The 15,739-nt window shown below is 43.6% G+C and overlaps 1 protein-coding gene across 1 annotated transcript in view; it reads right to left on the bottom strand.

The window, feature by feature from the left end:
- Positions 1 to 15,739, bottom strand: part of SEL1L3 (SEL1L family member 3) — a 684,155-nt gene that overhangs the window by 154,486 nt on the left and 513,930 nt on the right. Inside the window, exon 17 of the mRNA XM_078678371.1 lies at positions 1,015 to 1,098. Within this exon, the coding sequence (XP_078534497.1) occupies positions 1,015 to 1,098 (84 nt within the window). The remainder of the gene's footprint in view (positions 1 to 1,014; positions 1,099 to 15,739) is intronic.

Genomic DNA, 15,739 nt, shown 5'->3' with positions numbered 1-15,739 from the left:
AATAGGATATAAACTGTTAAGACTAATGTTCCTTCACATACTATGAACCTTAGATTTAAAGGTTGTTTCAAAAAGTCCAATCTGGGTTTTTGGGACAGTCTCCCACCAAATTGATGGTGGTGTTTACTAAGCCATGAGAGACAGTTTAAATAGACAGGTATAGATGCATCTAGGCTGGATTTCCGCGTAACATCTGAGATAGTGTTTCTGGGATCTAATGAAAATTGTTTTGTGCAGTTCTAGTACCTACTCTGGACTGCAGCAATATCCACCAGTCGTGCATGTATATGTAATATGAGCAGAGGCGCCCTTCCGCATTGGCGGAGGAGCCCCACATCACTGGCTAAAAGTCAGCAGCAAAAAAATAAAACAATATTTCAATATTGTTTTATTTTCTAAGCTGCTGGCTCTGCCAACATGTACAGGGAGGGGCGGGCCGAAGCATGGGAGGGGGAGTGCTAGGTGCACTCCCTAAGTGCTCATGTGAGTTTGGCTGGTTGTCTCAGGCTGACCAAAAAACACATGAGCTCTTAGGTTTCCCTAACCCGGCTGTATTGAACAGCTGGTTTAGAGAAACCCCACAGACTCTCTGACCCAAGCGGAGCATCTTTCTAGCCTGCTCAGTCCAAACGCTGCGCTGCAGCACAGGGATTGGTCATGGAGTCTGTGATGTAGTCACAGTGTGTCTGCTGGGACAAGGAAGTCCCAGCACGAAGGCGAGAGCGGGAGGCGGGCAGCAGTAGATAAGCTTACATTTTTTATTGTTTAATATTAGTTTAACACCTTCAATGCTAAGGCAATTCCCGCTGGGTGCTGGTACTAGAGAACTCCCATTGTTCATGACAAGGTCAGCTCATCATAAGCACAGCTCCAGTAAACTGCATGACGAGCTGGCCTTGTCATTAGCATGGAAGTCGTTAAACCTTCACCCCGCAAACCCGGCGCTCCCCCCACGCTTCCTTTCTAAATAAAAACTAAAACTAAAAAATTAGAATAAAACTGAGACTAACTTACCAGGACATATCCAAGTAGGCATCTAAAGCCTTCCTAAGTTCAAACCCCAAATAGCCATTCTGCTCTGCTGCATATTTTACCCACCTGAAAAATAAGAAAGATCATGACATTTCAATACAGTACTTGCACAATGAACACCCTACATGCCTTTGCACAGCCAAAACTTTAACACAGAATAAACACAATGAAAAAGAAGAAAAATTCTGAAAACTTAGATAAAACTTGCTAGGAGGTTAAGTATATTTATGTTCATATTGTACCTTTTTCAAAAGGTATTTGTAAAATAAAGAGCTCTGTCTGTGTCATGAATGAATTAAAAGCAGCTCCGAGGGGGCATGGTTAGACGCTGAACATTGTGAAGGCCTGATTTCGGAGCTCTGACCCTGATCTCTGAATTTACCCCTTCTTTTCTGCTATGAGGCACAGTTCCTGAGGTGTCCGTGTAGCCCCTGCAGCTGGGATCAAGTTGATTGCACTGCTGCGGTCTTGTGCCTCTCAACTGCAGGGCTCAGACTAGCACAACAGAAGTGGGGGTGGAGACCCAGCCACAGTGCTGCGCTTGTGGTCACCGGTGCACTCCTGTGAGGCCCCGGGCAGTTGAGCAGCCTCATAACTCAAGCATGTGGAGTAAGCTGGTGATTGGAGATCGGCCATACTGAGCAGAGTTTGGAGCATTGCAAGAGCCCTTCCACAGCAGACCCACCCACAACTGGGGGCCACATAGCATCACTAATCTGAGGTGCAAGTAGAGCACAATCTACTCGGGTCAATGCTGGCAGATTCGGGAACCATAAAGGACTTCCTGTTAGCAGCCTTTTGAGACCACAAGGAGGAGATTCCGTCTCTCAAAACAGATCTTTGCAGTGACCTTTAGGAGTTACAAAGAGATGTTTTGGAGCAGGGCTACTGAGTGGAGGAAGTGGAGAAAGGTCTCTGTGAATGGATCCTCCAAACAGCCTTTCAGGGTTGATACACTCCTGAACGATTCTTTGAAGGTCGCACAAGAGAGACTAGACGGAGTGGATTTACACTGGTTTACCTTTTATTTCTATAATACTTATTGATAGTATGCCTCAGGTTGAATGGTGATGTTTCGTTTATTTAGTAGGGGGTTTCTTGATGGGTTCGGGTAGGGAATTGACACCGCTCATTATAGGTAACATTGGGTCTGCTAGGTCTCCTACATCGCTATGGCTGGGTTCCCAGATTTGCATTATTTTACATAACGATAAAACCACCAACACTACAGGTACTCACATATAATGTTTGAGCCTTAATAACCCTACAAAATGTCTTAATATTGTGGGTGAATTAACAAGATCGGGGTGGACATCTACAAGAGAAACACTTACTCAAAGGCGACCACCATTAACACTGCACGAGGTTCTTCCCTATACAGGATCATGCCTCATTCCCATCAAAAAAAGTGAGTGCTGCCATATTAATCAAACATAAAGCTAGATTCCTTGAGAAGGAGGTTTTAGGCGGACAAACAAAGTAGATGGCTCCCAGTAGTCGATGAATGGGAGGGTATATAAGTGCCATTGCGATTATTTACTGGCCAAATGTAGGCCAGGAAGCATACTTAATTACAACAATACAGAAGCTAGGTAGTTCCACAGAACATCTACTTATTGTCGAGTGCATCTTGTGCTAGATAAGTTTCTTCAGAGAGTTGGAGGGACTCCAGCCATCTCTGAGGCAGGTGAAGCCATTCTGGATGATCTTGGGTTCTTTGACACCTGGCGATATCCACACCCATTATCGACCCAATATTTGCAATTTTCAGCTGCACACTACACCTATGCTAGAATTTACTTTATCGTACTTGATCAGTAGCTGCTACTGCTAATCCAAGATGTCACCCAGGGCCATCTGACTATATCAGATCACGGCCCACTTTACCCTGAACTGGAATGGCTTGGGCAATGGCACTACTGGAGCTAGGGCACTTGGGGATTGAATAATTCCTTGCTCTAGGGCCCAGTGGCCCTACAAAAAACAAGGTAAGCAATACAGGAGTACCTCGCTTTTACTCATATGGGAGAGTTTAGTCCTGGGATTGTTTGGGATGCATCGAAATTGGTAATATAAGGAGTACTTATCAAGGAGGCCAGCTGCCTCAGGCGTATGATAAAAATGGAGTTGCTTTAGGTCGATGAACAGCTTATTCCTATAGAACAAAAATATAAGCAAAATTGATCAAGGAAAATCTGGACAGTGTTGACTGCACTTTGCAGTCCATTTTGATCCTTAAAGTTTTGTATAATTAACTACTTGCAATGAGCTCGGGAGTTCATTAAGGAGGGTAAAGACACAGCTGGCACTTCCCATACCTCCAAAGAGTGGAAGGCTCTGACCTTCCATGAGTATTACAGCATGCTGTACATGGCATACACTGCTGATAGAGAGGCCCAAACAGCTTATTAGCAATCAGTCACCGTACGATAGAGCTGACCTAGGTAAACCAATTTCAGTGAACGAAATGCATACCGTTATCATGCACTTGAAACTAGGCAAGGCCCCGGCTCGAACCCCAATGACTTCACTACTTCATTCTATTGGATCTTCGCCCCATTGTTAGCCCCTTTATTGACTGAGGTTTACAATAAAATAATTCAGTCATGTTGATTATCTCCAGTGATGTCTGAAGCAACCATCACTGTAATCAAGAAGTCGCATAAGGATCCTGTTAAATGGCAATCCTACATACCTATATCTTTATTGGATATTGATACTAAAATAATAGCCAAGATCCTCACAAGCAGGTTGGAATATTTTCTGTCAAGTCTTGTATACGCAGACCAAACTGTCTTTGTCCCTGTACTAGCGACAGAACTAATAGAGCTCTCCACATAACTTATTTAGCATGGAAATGCCATAAAGAATTAGTCTGCTATCCCTGGACATGGAGAAAACCTTTGACAGAGCCAACTGGTCTATGCTTTCTCTGGTGAATTGAGGTGTTTTATGAAGCACCATGGATTAGAGTTAGTGTAACTTGAGGTAAATCACCAAAGATATGGGTTTGAAGAAGCACAAATGCCTCCTATTCCCAATGCTTTTCACTCTCCAGCTGGAGCGCTACTTCAGAGGAACTAAGATATTGCAGGGATTGGGCATGCCCTTCCATCAAGACACTTTTAAGGTATCAGCCTTTGCTGTTGATATCCTCCTCTCTTTATCAGATCCATCTAGAACCCCATAGAGATGTTTCTACCTCTATTTGAGAAATATCAATCCTTAGTCAGTCTCCAGGTGATCCTGGGGAAATCAATGGGGCTAATAGTTTTTAGTTGAGAGAAGTGTCTTTTTTCGCTGCAAAATGAGACCCCTTTCAAACATTTGTAGGCCTAATTTATTGTGGGATCACCTTAACACCTGATTTATATAACTGCACTATGAGAAGTATTAAACATCTTTTTTAGGTCACTCAAAGCACCTCTCATGGCACCTGCATGCTTTTTCATGGTTGGGGAAAATAGCTTCCATCAAAATGTCGAAAGTCGGGTATCAAACTGGCCAAGAGTACCTTTGCTTTTTGTGGTGGAAATCCATGGGATATTATAATATCTATATTTTGTGATTGGTATACAAAATGTACGTTTTGGGGAGTTTTTCATGACAATTTTATGATGATGATGTTCTGAAAATGCCTGGGGTAAAATTACGGAAATATTTCTTCAACATTTTTTTACGTTTTTATGGGAAATAATTGCATTTGTACCTGACAGCCCTGAAGAAGCGATGGAGTTGAGAAAAATGCATTTCGTGAGGCTGCGATTGGATTGAGTGAACAATAAACAACAATTTGGATTGGCAACAAAAAAACATTTCTCCCTCTCCTCTTCCAAAAGACAGAACTAGATGGCCTCTGCACCATGAAACAAAGAGGTTTGTAGATTCACAATATAGACTATTACTCCCTTGCATCCACATATGCTATGTGGTAGAACTACTCCAAGGGGAAACTGACAAATCTAGTATTTCATCAAGCTATACCTGACGGCCAAAACTCTACCAGAGGTCTTGTGACTTCCTAGGAAACAGAGATGTTGCAACCTGTGTGTGTCTTAAGGCACGAGGAATACGTTGGAAGCCTTATGCCTCCCCTCTGACCCGATAGATGGTCATATACATTTCCCTCCAGGACCGATGTGTGAAGTGCCTTGTATACATTGTGTGTCAGGGTTATTTGATTTTGGATATGAACGAAGGTGTAAAATGACTGTAAGATGCTCTCATTTATAAGGAATTGCCCGGCTGGGAAATCACAATCTGCCACTAGCATATTAAAGTTAATTATCTCACCATTAAGAAATAGATTGCTGGTTGTAGAAAGTCCAGCTGCATGCCTGAGACCTAAGTGTCCCAGTCTCAAATGTCTGTTTTAGTCAGTAGGTCCAATTAGGGGGATAGCAGGAGCAAAGTGTGTCACTGTGCCAGTCAGTTTATTGGTCCTGGCCAGATAGTCAACCGCTATGCAAAGTAGACTATTAGCCTGAAGATCCAAGTGAGTGGATGAGAATAGTAGGGAGTTCAACAAACTTCCCCTTAATCTGCCAACAAGAACCCAATCATTTAAGGATTGGCCGGAGAGCCAATGAGCCGTCTACTGCAGCTGAGCAGCTAAGAAATAGCATTCAAAGTCCGAAAGTGCCTACCATCCTATGTCCATCAGACATTTCAAGGCGAGCATCCCCCATTTAGAGAGACCACTTAAACCACAGGCTAGGAACCAAACATGCCTTATGGAGGAGGTTCCCCCAGCGTAAAAAAAAATATGGATCACAGTGGGTGGGAGTGTAGAAGTGTCAAAGCAAAATTACCCGGACATGGGGTCATTTCCTGAAAACAGTGGAAGCTGAAGACAGCAGATGTGGTGATTCCGACAGAGCCTGCAAGGAGGCTGTTGCTGTGACTATGTCCCGTAGCTCCCTCCTGCTCTGTGAAAGCAAGGGTGTGCAGCATCTCCATCACCAGTGGCACAGCCTCCAGACTGTGGTCATTATATCATCCATTTTAGGGTTAGTGCGGGGACACAGAGCAGCCAGGTGCCTGTTTATCAAAGGCTTTCACCCAGTCGCATTCTGCCTTAGGGTGTGGGAAGAAATGGACACTCTGACCATCTGAAATGCGCAATTTGGCAGGAATTATTTGAGTTTTTTTCAGTCCAATGTCTCACAATTTCTTCTTGAACAATAGGAAAGATGCTCTTTGGTGCTGAACTGCCAGCATATAGTGCAGGAAAAACAGCACTTTTTGCGTTGTTGAAACAAACAGTAACCTTTAGGCAGGCTGCTGCCAGCATTATATCCCAATGACAATGGTTCAACAGTTTCGCAATTATGGGTTATGCGCCTGGGCTCCCAGAGGAGGACGCTGTGCCAATACCCTGCGTGCATGTTCAATCACAAAATGCGGGGTGAGTGTAGAAGTAGCAATATCTTGTTTTATCTAGTGTTCAAGGAAAGAGACACAGGGTAAGTGCTCTCTTCACCCTCTGGTAAGCCTATAATCCTAACATTATTGTGATTGGATCGTCCTTCTGCGTCGTCCAGTTTACCCTCCGTTATATTCAGATGCTTCAGGATTGATTGTGTCTGATCGGCAATGGTTTGGGTAGATAGTTGAAGTTGCACAATGGATTGAGTATTTGTAGAAACTCTTTCCAACAGTTTTAACTGAATTTCCATGAGAATCGCCTTGTGATTGGTGAAAGAATCTAATTTTGCCTCAAAGGCTTCCCAAGACTCAGCAATTACAGCTAATATTGCACCCAGCTATCGGAGGGGGAGCCCTTTGTCTGCTGGGGACCCATTTCTGCAGGGGGTCGAGTAGGAAACATGAGATCGCCCTGTTCTGAGTTGAGCAGTGACTGGTGGTGTAGCACCTGGGGTAGAGTGGCAGAGGGAGAGTCCCTTTGTTGCTTGTCCACTCCTCTCCATTTCCTCATGCAATGATTGTATACAGGATACTGAGTAGAATAACTAGTGATAGATCAAATCAAATCATCAAATCAAAGTATCTTTATTTAGATATAAACTTATATCTTTAAAAGAAGTTACAAAGTTCACATTGTAAAGCGACTGTTAAAACAAGGAAAGATCATACACAGTTCATAGGCAGCAATGTAAAAAAAGAGGTTGTCCGCTCTTGGGCCTCCTTAGTCCATAACAGTTTAAAAGAAAAATAAATACACAGGGCAATAATAATTAGAGAAAAAGTAGATTAAGACGTATTGTGCAAGATACTTTTCCCGTCAACCCTTTTATAAAGTACCCATTGCCCATAGTGCCAATGATAGAATTTCAATTTATGCCCCCTCAAAATTAAAAACTATTGTTGAGAACATCAAGATTAAAAAATATAGGGGGGGTGCATTAGTAGGGCCCAGTGTGGTTACGGTTGCGGTATGCCAGCTGAATGAATTTTGTGAGTTTTATGTTTAAAGCAATGTTTTCAGGGTTCAAGGCCACTATAATCGCTTGCCTACAGGATCGAACGCCCTGGTTGTTCCATTCAACTTTAAGTTTGGATCTACGTTCGGAGTTAAAGGCTGGGCAGAGGCAGGCCACATGCATCAGAGTTATATATAGTGATAGAGTCAGCACAAGGATTCCAGTAGAGGTTTGCTGTATGGTGAAGGGTTTAATGACCTGCCTCACCCATGAAGGTTGTACTCAATTAATCCTGGAGGCACAAGCAGTCTCTCACATGCCAATCCAGTATTCAGATGGGGTAATGTCATCAAGAGCAAACGTCATGAGGCCTGGCACCCAAAACAATTCTGTTTGATGAACAATAGGTAGTGCTGTGCTCGATGAGCAACAACTTTAGCAGATATCACTGCCCTCAAAAAATGTCTCCCAATTAGTTCAGGGCCCCCAGCACTGCTGCCATCCAGCAGAGGCCACCTTTGACATCAGACATTCCTGCAGTGGCAGCTCCTTACCGCAGTTCACCTTCAGTGACCAGTCAGAGTTTCCATTTTCATCGGCTGTACAGTCTCAGGCTTAAGCATCCTGCATCAGCTCCAAAGCCCCCCTTTGAGCGCTCAGCAAAACAAATGGGAGGAGTGGGGCTAGACTGCGGACTCCGAGCATGGGCCATGTCCCCACAATGCAGTAGTCCGAGAAGAAGCACAGGCAGTCCCAGCAGGATTCCCTCCGTCTGCAGTCTGCATGGCAGGGTCCAGGGCAGGAGCCAGAAGGAAGAAAAGTATGCACAGCTGCCCGGGCTCACATGCTAAAGTCCTGGCCAAAGAGATGAGGGGTGGAAGGCTTCAGGGTCCATTCAGGCACTGCGTCCCCTAATGCAGTTGCAGGAGATGCAGCCTAGACAGGCTCAACAGGACCCCTCATCACCGCCGGTTTTCATCCAAGTAGAGGTGGGTGCCTTCCATCTCTGATGCTGAATAGAAAACTGGATGGGCAGCCACCCTCATGAAAGCGTTCCGGGCACTTGTGTTCAATGCCACGGAGCCTACCCTACTGTGGTAGCTCCTTGGCACTGGGTGGCTCCCCAGCTGTTGGTTGCTCAGGGGGATGCACCCACAGAGACCACCAGGCTCCACAGCATGTGAAGAATACCATTGGGGACCCTTGGGCCCTAAAGTTGCAAGTGGATGATCACGAGGGCCGGGAACTCACCTAGTTCGTGTCCGTCAAGTCTGGCAGTCAAGCCACGCCCAGTTATGACCAGTTAAAAAGGTTTATAAGATGTTTAGCTTTGAACAGTTTGAGAGAAAGAAGGAAAAACAACACAAACTCCCGAAAAAGAAAGCAGGGATGTGTGAGAGGGAAATACTGAGTGACTTTGTCTAGTTTTTTGCCTTTTATTTTGTCAATTGTTTTCTCAACACATAATTATACAAAAGTACTCAATATCTTTTGTGTGTAGGGCAACAATACATCCCCACATTCAGGCAATACATCCTAAATGTTTCAAACACAGGTCTCCTGAGAGAAAAAGGGTTTTTATTATATATAACAATTTCACCTGACTCATCCTCTAGCACACATAACACATGCTTACTCAATCCTCCAATCAAACATTCATTTGCATTAAAAGGTTTTCATATTCATAACACAAAAGGGTCTTCATACTGTCTCGAAATTGCTATCGCTCTATAAATAAATTCCTATGATAAAGCCATTAACAATATTCATTTGATGATTACAATTATTTCATATATTCCATTTTAGACATCATACAATTTTGTTCTTCACTTTCACTGTAGCTTATTACAAAGATAATGCTGTGAAGATGGACAAATAGCTATAACGTGAGATTATGGAGAATGTAGTACGGTTGTGTGGTAAGTGAAAAATAAAGTAAAATACATTGAACCAGAGGAGCAGGGAAGGCATTGTATGGAGAATATATTGGACTGGCAATTGGGACGTGGGAACTATTTTTGCTTCAAGAACTGGAATAGGTAATATAGGAAAAGAGGAGACAATTATATCAATTTCAGAACGAAATTAATTCAAGAGAAATCAACAAAAGTTAAATGCAGAATGGGAGATTATGAAAGATGAAAGAAGCATTATATACTGAATAAAATATTTAGGAAATACTGAAGGAAACTGCCACTCAATAGCAAGTGGTCCAAATAATTAGGTTAAAAAATGTAAACGTAGTGACAGGACCTTCATCCAAGTGAAGGAAGCAGACGACATAGAAATATGTAACCGTTGGTAAAGTAAGCAGATACACATTTGGAGGAAATGCAGGGGATAACAGGAAGATTCTAAATTACTTAAAAGATCTTACTAACTTTAGGAAATATATCTCAGTGAATAAGGAAATGCTGATACAGAGAAAACCCCAGTCCAGAGTAGCACCCTCTATCAAAGCTTGAAATCTAAGTAATATAGGGGAGCCGAGTGGGAGCAATAAGAGAATTAAAGTAAACGATTGCACTGAATATAAGATGACACGGTTTTTTATCAAAAATGAAACATCAAGGAGCCTAGAGACTCCAAGAAAGACAGATGAACAAGTCCAAAATGAAGTAAAGACACGGTGGAAAATCACAATACTAAGTGTACCAATGCTGGAATATTAGTGTCAGGCTAAGGTTATGGTGTCCTCTGTTCTTTGCAGAGAAAGTTTAGAGATTCGGCAGATATTTATTAACTAAGGTCAATGAGCAATACCTATTAAAAGTCATGTCTCAGTGGAATATATTGACTGACTATCAGACTTGTCACTCATTGCAAATAATGTCTCTGATATCAGCTGGTAAGGGTAATAAATGAAAGGAATTCTCTATTTTTAATAGACCATGAAGCGGCCTACAAGTGGCATACAGTAACTGAGAAATACTTGTAAATAATGACTAAATATTGTGCCTCCACAATGCACTTTTATTTTAGTCACATACCGAAGCGATTCAGAGTGAGGTGAAGCACTGAAAGCTAAACACAAGGAGTTAAGACACGCAGCATGTACGGGAGAGTTCAGGAAGTGGAAAAGATGATGCAGAAGGTGACCAGGCCATGTTGTAGTGATGTAGGATCCTAGCTGATATCAGAGAATGGAGACCCAAGGGTGACTGCATTGTGGGACTCCACAAAGGATTCCATTATGATTGAAAAAGTGCATTATTAACATGCTGTTCACATGGGGGAAAGGAGATATAAATAAATGTCTCACATTGTAGTAGTTGCTATCATTACTACGAGGTGCACCTAGAGAAGAGTACTGAAACATTAGGCATGTAGGGAAGTGGTGAAAAAGGCCCTGTTTGCAGTGTTATCCCCAAACGTTTTGCTTCTTCCTTCTATTTTTCCTGGCCTGTTTTTGTTGGCTTTAGGACCCTGGGTGCTTTACCACTGCTAATCAGTGCTAAAGTGAATATGCTCTCTGAGTAAATTGTGAACATGATTGGTTATCCATGATAGGCATATTTGATTTACTGGTAAGTCCCTAGTAAAGTTTACTGAGTGTGCCAGGGCCTCTAAATCAAATGCTACTAGTGGGCTTGCGCACCAATTGTGACACTCACATGAGTAGCCCTGTAAATGTATCTCAGACCTGCCACTGCCGTGTCTGCGTGCGCAGGTTTAAACTGCCATGTCGACCTGGAAAATACCCCCACTCGCCAGGCCCAAACCTTCCCTTTTCTTACAAGTGAGTCACCCCTAATGTAGGCTCATGGCACCCCCGAGGGCAGGTTGCAGTGTATATGAAAGGTAGGACATGTACTGGGTCAGTGAGACATACTATTGAAAGGCTATCTGTCCTATAGGATAGCATGGGAGATACTTTATAACATCTTAAAAGTATAACTTCCCATGGGGACAAGATAGAAAGAGGGAGGTTAGGTTCTCTGAACTCAGAATTTAATAACACATCTCCTCTGCTGAGTTTTGTATTGACTGTCTGGTTTTGAAGTGACACGTGCTCGGGTTGTGCATTCACTACAGACAATCACCATGGGGGGACGGGGTTTTAGGTGTGTCCTGCCTTTCCTGGGTGACTCAGAGCTGGGCTGAATAGACATGTGGTGTATTTAGAGTAATACGAGAAGTTTTCCTTGTACCTGAATAGGCCCTGTCTCACATGCACAATGCTGTCTCCACCTCCTGCCAAGAAGCTGGACCAGATAGGACAGTTCTGGTTTGGACTGATCTGAGAGACTTTTTGCCACCAGAGAACATAGGAAAAATGCTGTACAAATAGACCCCAGAACTTTAGACGAACCTCTGCCATGGAAAAGGGCTAGAGGAGGAGTACTGCCCCATCACTGTGTGGATGCTTTGCTGGGTTGGCCTGCAGTGGCTGCTTCTGCAAAGGAGATGACAATGACTGAAATGTTCTGAGTATCCTGCTTGAAGAAGATCTCCAAGGGCTTGGTGTAGAGCTTGCCTACAGTTCGGAAGTCTTAAGGACACAAAGACTTTGCTCCCTCTGTCCTCCTGCACCTGGAACCGCTGTTTCAGGTGCCACAGAAGGAAATAATAACACTGACGCTGGCGAGTGATGCCCCGACCTGCAAAAAAGTTGTGGGCACCGATCGTGAAGTGCACGATGCATCGCCCGACTTGCACCGCAACCCCGACGCCTGCCAATGCCGCATCGTATCGACTCTGATACCGTCACTGAGGCCGCTGCCTGCACTGGAGCCAAGGGCACTGCTTTTGACACTCACCACGCACCGCACGACTCGCAGCGCAAGTGCGAACTCACTGATGCCGGGGCTTCGTCATCATGGAGCCAATTCTTGAGGTGGGTGACCTCCTGAATTTATCTACCCCGCCCCATCGTAAGGAAGTGGCACATCGCTGCCAAGGCTTTGTCACCTCCCCAGCAACAGCAAGGAACCAATTTCTCACCTTCCCAACAACAGTAAGGAACCGACACCTCACCTCCCCTGTGGTAGTAATGAACCGACGCTTCACATCCCCTGTGGATGTAAGGAACTGACACCATACGGTGCCAACACATCACCTCCTCGATGCCGTGCACCGTCTTTGTTTTCATCATTTGCCAAGGTACTGTTCTTGGGGGTCCGCGCGACTCTGTGACTGGCCTGTGCACCACGTGGTCGGCGCCGTGCTTCTGGATTTTCATCAGTTACGATGTCGTAATAGCCCCAGGGGGAGCTATTTGTTGCTACAATATTTATTTTTGTTAATCACCTCTTTTTGATGATATCTTGACATATGTATGGTGGATCTTTGTTGTTTTGGTCTTGTTTGGTGTAGATAAAGATTTCCTATTTTTCTAAACTGGTGTGGTTTTCATTTCCAGTGTTTTCACCGTGTTACTGTATTTATGCACAAATGCTTTACACACTGCCTCTGAGATAAGCCTGACTGCTCGTTCCAAGTTACCAAGGGGGTGAGCAAGGGTTGTCTAAGGGCATAACTCCCTTGCCCTGACTAGAAGCAAGGGTCCTTACTTGGACAAAGTTGCAAACAATTGCCAACTAGAGACTCCCACTTCTAACAGGCAGTAAAAGCAGAAGCATTATAAAGATTGAGGAACCGCATGCTATTGTGAAGAGCCATAGCAATAAATGCCACATGTTAGGTGGTCTGGATGAAACACTAAGATAGTGTGGTGAGCTCTACCAACTTATTGAAATAAACACTTTGATATTAATTAGGCACTGATACAGCATGGTAAGGCCAGGATTTAATTAGATGAAGCAATGGCAAGGCTCAAAGCAATAATGGAATAATAGAAGATGACAGGAAGGTGCTCATTAAAGAGGGACAAAGGCCAACTTTGCAAACAAAAAATCTGCAAATATGCTAGCCCTAGCTAACAATTGCCCCCCACTCATGAAAGAAAACATTATGCAATGTTTAACTGCATTCCAAGACAACTTAATAGCAAACCTTCAAAAACAGTTCTGAAAAGAGCAGGAATGTCCTAACCTTAGGGCTTCAAGTGCAGGCTATTCAATTAGAGGACGTGCAGGTTCTGATAAAATGGTAATGCAAAACCTGACAAAAACAGCAGGTTTAATCTTAAAATAAAGATCATCAATTGAAAAAAAAATATTTGGAGATTTGTCCCAGAATGGATAATGCAGATAAAAATCATTGAAAAAAGGTGACCAGAGACTATGACAGCACAGCATGCACTAGTACACTCCTCCAGGAAATCCGAGGTAACATGTGGAGCTGAAAAGAGAAATTGTAGAGATTTCATAGCACGTGGTTGCCAAGCAAAGCACACTCTACTTCCTTGCTAAGATGATGTTACCAGTTTCTGGAGCCAAATCCTATCCAAAAATGTATCAAGACATAACAACGATACTGATTTGGTGCAAAACGTGCAAACCATCATCAAACTTTTGAGAGACGCAACATAGAGTGCTGGTGGATAAAAATACTCCATGCCGGTTGGTGAGTGAAGGATTTTCTTCATACGTGCAGCAGGATGAGAGAGCAGCTAGAACAACAGCTCCAACCACCAGCTCTTCATCAATGGTCTCCCTCACCCAGGTTCTATCTCCCTGCAAACATTCTGTCCAAAATATTACCCAACAATGGCCAATCCTGTTTGAAATCTACTTTCAGTTTGGAGATTGTGAGAAAGCGGATTATTAGTTGAAGTGATTCTAGTCGACTTCAAGTAATAATGTCACTCTTATGTACTAGTGTACTAGTAGAGAAGTGTGGCTCAATGGTTAGAGCGGCAGACCCTGATGCAGAAGTCTGGCCCGGGACCAGGGTTCAATTCCCGCCTTGGCGGGTCTTGGGCTCAATTTCCTCGGACCTGATAATTCTCACCTCGGTGCCTATTCTAATCATGAGTCCCACTCTGCAACTCTGGGCAATAGCTTGCTTAATCTACACAACGGCCCCAACAACGCTAGGATGCCTGGCTTCACCTTGGGGGTGCCCAGGAGTGGGAACCTCACAGGGAAAGGCCAGGAAGGGTTCCTCAGCGGGTATTCATACAAGCGCTGAGATGCCTCCGGGGAGTCGTGTGCTATACAAGTACGTAATTATCATTACTAGTGTGACTTAGGTCTCAATAATGTAAACCTTAGCTCAACCATTAACCGGTGGTAATGGTAGCACAGAGCAGACAGGGTACATTTAGGAGAAATGTGTAAAGGATTTATCAGTACTAAAACAGTTTATGTCTACTTCTCTGGTCAGAGCTCTGCCCCCAACCCTGTAAATCAGTTCTGCAGCATGTTTTCCCCCCACTGGGATTAGTGCTACTCTGGCTACTTGGACAATGGCAGGGGCAGGCCTAAGTGTGAGTTACATCTGCCCAAGGTTTCCTCACTGAAGCCTGTTCAGTTTGTGAGCACATCCCCCAGGCCATCCTGTCAGGAGGCGGTCAAAGCTCCTCCCAGCCCTTTAGTTTACTTTAATGGGGGTCATTCACACCTCCCTGCTACAGGTCAACAGGCTGCCAAGTGACAGTTTGGAATTAACTCTGAAAAAACTAGCTACTAGATGCTTTAGGCAGGATAATGTCAACTTTCTATAAGTGGCATTTTGAAAATAGTGATTTAAATTCTGACAACCATTAGATAGGATTTTAAAAATTACTATTAATATGAGCACTTGAACCCCTATTCTAGCTGTTCCCAACCTAAAGTTATGCATTATAAGGTGTAAAAATGTAACCCAGTGCTTTTCTATGGGACAGCCAACCTTGCCACAGTGAAAAATTACTTTTGAGATTTTTCAATGCCATGACACAGGTCATACTTTTAAATACCAAGCCCCTTGCCCTGTTTAGGTCCTACCTTAGGGGTGACTTGTAAGTATTCAAAAGAAAGATTTAGGCCTGGCAAAAGACCGGAAGATATTCTTTGCCTTGTAACTTTAGTGGTGTCACAATAGGTGCTGCAGCTCACTAGTGACATTTAACATACTGGCCCTGGCTAGGCTGGGACCATATACTAGGGGTTTATAGGTTTGTTAAAAGCACCAACTTGGATTTCTAACCAATGCACAAGTTTGTAGGGCTCACAGCAAATGCACTGGGGATTGGTTAGCAGGGTCCCAGTGTACAGATTCTACAAACCAACAGCATCAGTCCAAAACAAGTGGGGTGATCATGTAAAAGGAGGCATTGTCTTACAGCGCCAATAAACATCAAGATAAGGATACAAGCTTGAACATATTGAACATGTTTCAGGATGATCAAGTCTAAAATGGACAATGCACAGATAAAAGACTGCAGTAAACAACAAAAGCAGTAGCCTCCATGGATGTGGGAGGCAATCAGTACTTGA

The sequence above is a fragment of the Lissotriton helveticus genome, chromosome 2_2, assembly GCF_964261635.1.
Source record: "Lissotriton helveticus chromosome 2_2, aLisHel1.1, whole genome shotgun sequence".
Classification (NCBI taxonomy): domain Eukaryota; kingdom Metazoa; phylum Chordata; class Amphibia; order Caudata; family Salamandridae; genus Lissotriton; species Lissotriton helveticus.
The sequence above is the reverse complement of the archived record's forward strand: the minus strand, read 5'-3'. Positions and strand labels throughout refer to the sequence as shown.